The sequence below is a fragment of the Heterodontus francisci genome, unplaced genomic scaffold (assembly GCF_036365525.1).
Source record: "Heterodontus francisci isolate sHetFra1 unplaced genomic scaffold, sHetFra1.hap1 HAP1_SCAFFOLD_766, whole genome shotgun sequence".
Lineage (NCBI taxonomy): Eukaryota > Metazoa > Chordata > Chondrichthyes > Heterodontiformes > Heterodontidae > Heterodontus > Heterodontus francisci.
The window spans coordinates 194,001-200,000 of NW_027140696.1; the positions used below are offsets into that span (position 1 = coordinate 194,001).

At 49.2% G+C, this 6,000-nt stretch overlaps 1 protein-coding gene across 2 annotated transcripts in view; it reads left to right on the top strand.

The window, feature by feature from the left end:
* Positions 1 to 6,000, top strand: part of ptk2ba (protein tyrosine kinase 2 beta, a) — a 167,384-nt gene that overhangs the window by 124,245 nt on the left and 37,139 nt on the right. For both annotated transcript variants that reach the window (XM_068025927.1, XM_068025926.1), the window contains exons 19-21: positions 1,608 to 1,697; positions 2,771 to 2,975; positions 5,218 to 5,332. In XM_068025927.1, the coding sequence (XP_067882028.1) occupies positions 1,608 to 1,697; positions 2,771 to 2,975; positions 5,218 to 5,332 (410 nt within the window). The remainder of the gene's footprint in view (positions 1 to 1,607; positions 1,698 to 2,770; positions 2,976 to 5,217; positions 5,333 to 6,000) is intronic.

The following is a 6,000-nucleotide window of genomic DNA, read 5'->3' on the forward strand; positions in this document are numbered from 1 at the left end:
TCACACTCACTCAGTAACCCCTCACCCCCCACCGCCCTGTGTTACTGACTGTATCTCTACTGATGTTAATCCAGCTCCCTCACACTGTCACTCAGTAACCCCTCTCCCCCCAGCGCCCTGTGTTACTGACTGTATCTCTACTGATGTTAATCCAGCTCCCTCACACTCACTCAGTAACCCCTCACCCCCCAGCTCCCTGTGTAACTGACTGTATCTCTACTGATGTTAATCCAGCTCCCTCACACTGTCACTCAGTAACCCCTCTCCCCCCAGCTCCCTGTGTTACTGACTGTATCTCTACTGATGTTAATCCAGCTCCCTCACACTGTCACTCAGTAACCCCTCTCCCCCCACCGCCCTGTGTTACTGACTGTATCTGTACTGATGTTAATCCAGCTCCCTCACACTGTCACTCAGTAACCCCTATCTCCCCACCGCCCTGTGATACTGACTGTATCTCTACTGATGTTAATCCAGCTCCCTCACACTGTCACTCAGTAACCCCTCTCCCCCCAGCTCCCTGTGTTACTGACTGTATCTCTACTGATGTTAATCCAGCTCCCTCACACTGTCACTCAGTAACCCCTCTCCCCCCACCGCCCTGTGTTACTGACTGTATCTGTACTGATGTTAATCCAGCTCCCTCACACTGTCACTCAGTAACCCCTATCTCCCCACCGCCCTGTGATACTGACTGTATCTCTACTGATGTTAATCCAGCTCCCTCACACTGTCACTCAGTAACCCCTCTCCCCCCACCGCCCTGTGTTACTGACTGTATCTGTACTGATGTTAATCCAGCTCCCTCACACTGTCACTCAGTAACCCCTATCTCCCCACCGCCCTGTGATACTGACTGTATCTCTACTGATGTTAATCCAGCTCCCTCACACTGTCACTCAGTAACCCCTCTCCCCCCAGCTCCCTGTGTTACTGACTGTATCTCTACTGATGTTAATCCAGCTCCCTCACACTGTCACTCAGTAACCCCTCTCCCCCCAGCTCCCTGTGTTACTGACTGTATCTCTACTGATGTTAATCCAGCTCCCTCACACTGTCACTCAGTAACCCCTCTCCCCCCAGCTCCCTGTGTTACTGACTGTATCTCTACTGATGTTAATCCAGCTCCCTCACACTGTCACTCAGTAACCCCTCTCCCCCCAGCTCCCTGTGTTACTGACTGTATTTGTCTTTGTTTCATGACCTTCTGGTCAGTTATTCTCTGTGACCTTGTCCTATCAACACCTTCTCTTTTGTTATCTCTTGTCCGACCCCCACTTTATTTTCTTAAACCCTCTTACATTTCTAACCTTTGCCAGTTCTGAAGAAGGGTCACTGACCTGAAACGTTAACTCTGATTCTCTCTCCACAGATGCTGCCAGACCTGCTGAGTATTTTCAGCATTTCTTGTTTTTATTTCAGATTTCCAGCAGCTGCAGTATTTTGCTTTTATTTGCCTTCTTCAGCAATGCTGATAAATGTCATCTTAATGACAAACATTTGTGAGAAATATGACTGTACAAGTACCTCAGTCCAGTGCCTAATGATCGCAGAGAGACACTGAGTGCAGTCATCCATTCATTAAGGTTTTGTTATTTATTCTACAGCGTCTGTAACTAGAATGCCGATTAAGTGGATGGCCCCAGAATCCATTAACTTCAGACGTTTCACCTCCTCCAGTGATGTGTGGATGTTTGGTAAGTGAATGAGTGTAAGAACAGTTTAACAGTGCAGCAAGTTAACGGCCTCCTCAGGAGGTGGAGAGGAGGGGAGGGGAGGGGGACGGGAGGGGCTAACCAGGGAGCCTCTCCCTCTGTGGTGTGGAGGGTGAGGTGGCCCCACAGCTAGGTGGCTGAACAGGATCTTTGAGAGAATGAAACCTGCTGTCCTTACCCAGTCTGGGCCTGTTTGGAGTTCCAGTCCCACCCAGTGTTGTTGATTATTACCTGCCCTCTGAAGTGGAGTAGCATGTCACTCAATTAAAACAAACCACTGCCAGGAATTCCAGAAGGAAGCTGAGGAAAACTAGGGATGGGTAATAAATGTAGGCCTTGCCAGCAAAGCCCATCTCTCGAGAATAAAGGAACAGCACATCTAGGAACATAAGAACAGGAGGAGGCTATTCAGCCCATCCAACCTACTCCACCATCTAATCAGATCATGGTTGATCTGTATCTCAACTCTATTTACTTGCCTTTGCTCCATGTCCCCTGTTATGGTAACATTCCCCCATGCACTCAAACACAGGGAGAGAGTTCACTAGAGACCAATTATATTCTGCGCTTACTGATCTGCTTCAGATCTCCAATTGCCTAATGTGGCTCTAGGCTAGAAATAGAAAAGAATTCAGGAGTGAACCCAGTCCTCCCAATCCAGTGACAGCTTCAGTTCTGGGCACCTGTGTGGAAATCAGGCTGGAACAGGACTGGGTGGGGATATGATGCCCTCCATGGTCCACCAGCCTGTGGACATTCATTGTCTAAGCAGACGCTTGAGGATTTCCCCGTGTGCCGAGGTACTGAGGTTGCTCGGGTTATTGAAACACAGTGGGGGTGAAATTGGGGCAACATAAAACCGGGCAATAGTGAATTAGCAGTAAATTGTCCATCTCTCCCAAGATTCCTTTCTCTGGAAAGACAGTGGTGTGTGCTATGAGACGAGCTGTGGATTCACTATCGACTGCTGTACTGTACTCCCCGAGAGTAAAGTCTCCCAGGTCTCTTCACCTCCTCACTGATTGTTTGTTATCCCTCCCTCCCTCCCTCTCTAGGAGTGTGCATGTGGGAAATACTCAGCTTTGGGAAGCAGCCGTTTTTCTGGCTGGAGAATCGGGATGTGATTGGAGTGTTAGAAAAAGGAGACCGGCTTCCAAAACCAAATGTCTGTCCACCAACACTCTACACCCTGATGAATCGTTGCTGGACATACGAACCTCGGGAAAGGCCAAAGTTCACAGAAATAGTCTGTCAATTAAGGTAAGAATATTGGCACAAAAACAGACTGGACCTTGAGTTCAAAGCCAACTGATCTGACAGAGAAAAGGATTAGATAGTAGCTGTCTGATTGGAGGGTTACTGAAACCCAGGATCAGATTTGCAAAGGGCTGTGGGGTCAGGACCCAGAAATCATTGGAGCGTTGGGTTCCAGACCCCGTTTTGAAAATGGCTGTGATTGTTGAGAATGCACCCTCCAGGTGGTGCACCACTTGCACATGCGCAAATGCAGCCTCATCCACTGAAACGTCACTGTCGACAACGTCTCGGGCAGCTGCCAGTGATAAACATGGCACTGATCAATCTTACAACGAGAAGCAAATAAACTATATTGGCAAATGAAGCCAGTCAAAAAAGTGCAAAACCCCTCCCCCACTCAATGGCCACGTCCACCCCCATTCGCTCCCCCCCCCCCCATCTGATCACCGCTTCAGTCACCACTTGTTGCCACACCACTCATTCCCCTCTGCTCACCCCACCGCGCCATTCACGCCCCCACCCCCAGCTGCTTGTTCCCCACCTCGTGACTCATTCGGCCCCCTCCCCCACTCCCGCCCCAGTCAGTCAGTGGATGGTGATGTCAGCAGCGCATGTGTGCTGAAATGCTGTCAAGTGTCCGGACACACTCAAATGACGTTGCTGATTGCTCTATACCTGCACAGATGTTGCACATGTGCAGGCTGCTTTGTCAGGACATGCTCTGTTTGAAAATTCAGGCCCCTAGACTGTGAGGTACTGGATTAACATCAGTAGAGATACAGTCAGTAACACAGGGAGCTGGGGGGAGAGGGGTTACTGAGTGACAGTACGAGGGAGCTGGATTAACATCAGTAGAGATACAGTCAGTAACACAGGGCACTGAGGGGGAGAGGGGTTGCTGAGTGACAGTGTGAGGGAGCTGGATTAACATCAGTAGAGATACAGTCAGTAACACAGGGCGCTGGGGGGAGAGGGGTTACTGAGTGACAGTGTGAGGGAGCTGGATTAACATCAGTAGAGATACAGTCAGTAACACAGGGCGCTGGGGGGAGAGCGGTTACTGAGTGACAGTACGAGGGAGCTGGATTAACATCAGTAGAGATACAGTCAGTAACACAGGGCGCTGGGGGGAGAGGAGTTACTGAGTGACAGTACGAGGGAGCTGGATTAACATCAGTAGAGATACAGTCAGTAACACAGGGCGCTGGGGGGAGAGGGGTTACTGAGTGACAGTGTGAGGGAGCTGGATTAACATCAGTAGAGATACAGTCAGTAACACAGGGCGCTGGGGGGAGAGGGGTTACTGAGTGACAGTGTGAGGGAGCTGGATTAACATCAGTGGAGATACAGTCAGTAACACAGGGCGCTGGGGGAGGGAGAGGGGTTACTGAGTGACAGTGTGAGGGAGCTGGATTAACATCAGTAGAGATACAGTCAGTAACACAGGGCGCTGGGGGAGAGGGGTTACTGAGTGACAGTGTGAGGGAGCTGGATTAACATCAATAGAGATACAGTCAGTAACACAGGGCGCTGGGGGGAGAGGGGTTACTGAGTGACAGGGTGAGGGAGCTGCGTTAACATCAATAGAGATACAGTCAGTAACACAGGGCGCTGGGGGGAGAGGGGTTACTGAGTGACAGTGTGAGGGAGCTGGATTAACATCAGTAGAGATACAGTCAATAACACAGGGCACTGGGGGGAGAGGGGTTACTGAGTGACAGTGTGAGGGAAGTGCATTAACATCAGTAGAGATACAGTCAGTAACACAGGGCGCTGGGGGAGAGGGGTTACTGAGTGACAGTGTGAGGGAAGTGCATTAACATCAGTAGAGATAGTCAGTAATACAGGGTGCTGGGGGGAGAGGGGTTACTGAGTGACAGTGTGAGGGAAGTGCATTAACATCAGTAGAGATACAGTCAGTAACACAGGGCGCTGGGGGAGAGGGGTTACTGAGTGACAGTGTGAGGGAAGTGCATTAACATCAGTAGAGATAGTCAGTAATACAGGGTGCTGGGGGGAGAGGGGTTACTGAGTGACAGTGTGAGGGAAGTGCATTAACATCAGTAGAGATACAGTCAGTAACACAGGGTGCTGGGGGAGCCTATTCACTGTTTTTGCTTTGTGCTATGTTGGTGCTCTGTCTGTGGATAGGCAGAGGTCAGTCGATGGGCAGATTGACTGGTAGAAGTTGCTGCTTTTCCTCCACTGGATCTCCTCTCTCTCTCTCTCTCACTCTCCTTTGCAGTGACATTCACCAGATGGAAATGGAACAGCAGAAGGAGAGGAGATATTGGACTCAGCGTCGCCTCACCTCCAGAAATCCCGATTACCAGTTCACAGGAAATGAGGCTCCACCAAAGGTATCAGATGAGCTCTTTCCAAGATGAGGAACATTGATATTCTGGTTAATAAATGTATGTCGACATCTTCAGCAGCATTTTCACCAATACAAACAGAACAGAACATTCAACTCCTTCCAGACACGGCTCCAAACGTGGTTATGTATATCAAATCATTCATTTCAGAACAATCTCCGCTCCCTCCTGCTGTCTCTTCATGGAAACTTCTGAGTTTTACCTTCAATAACCTCCCTCGGGGGTTGGTGCGAGCAGATAGAATCAATTCATTTGGATACAATTTAGAGGGATTTTTTTCAGGAAATCCCTTTTTGAGCTTCAGAATCTGAGTAATTTAAGACATGATGTGTGGTGAGTGTAACATGGATTGAGAGGGACAGGTGAGTTTCATAGAATCATAGAAAGTTTAAGGCACAGAAAGAGACGACTTGGCCCATCGTGTCTGTGCCGGACAAAAAACATTCCACCCATTCTAATCCCATCTTCCATTTGGTCCGTATCCCTGCAGATTACAGTACTTGAGGTGCATATCCAGACTTCTTTTGAATGAGTTGACGGTTTCTGCTTCAACTATCCTTTCAGGCAGTGAGTTCCAGACCCCCACCAGCCTCTAGGTGAAAAAACATTTCCTCATCTCCCCTCTAATCTTTCTACCAATCACTTTCAATCTA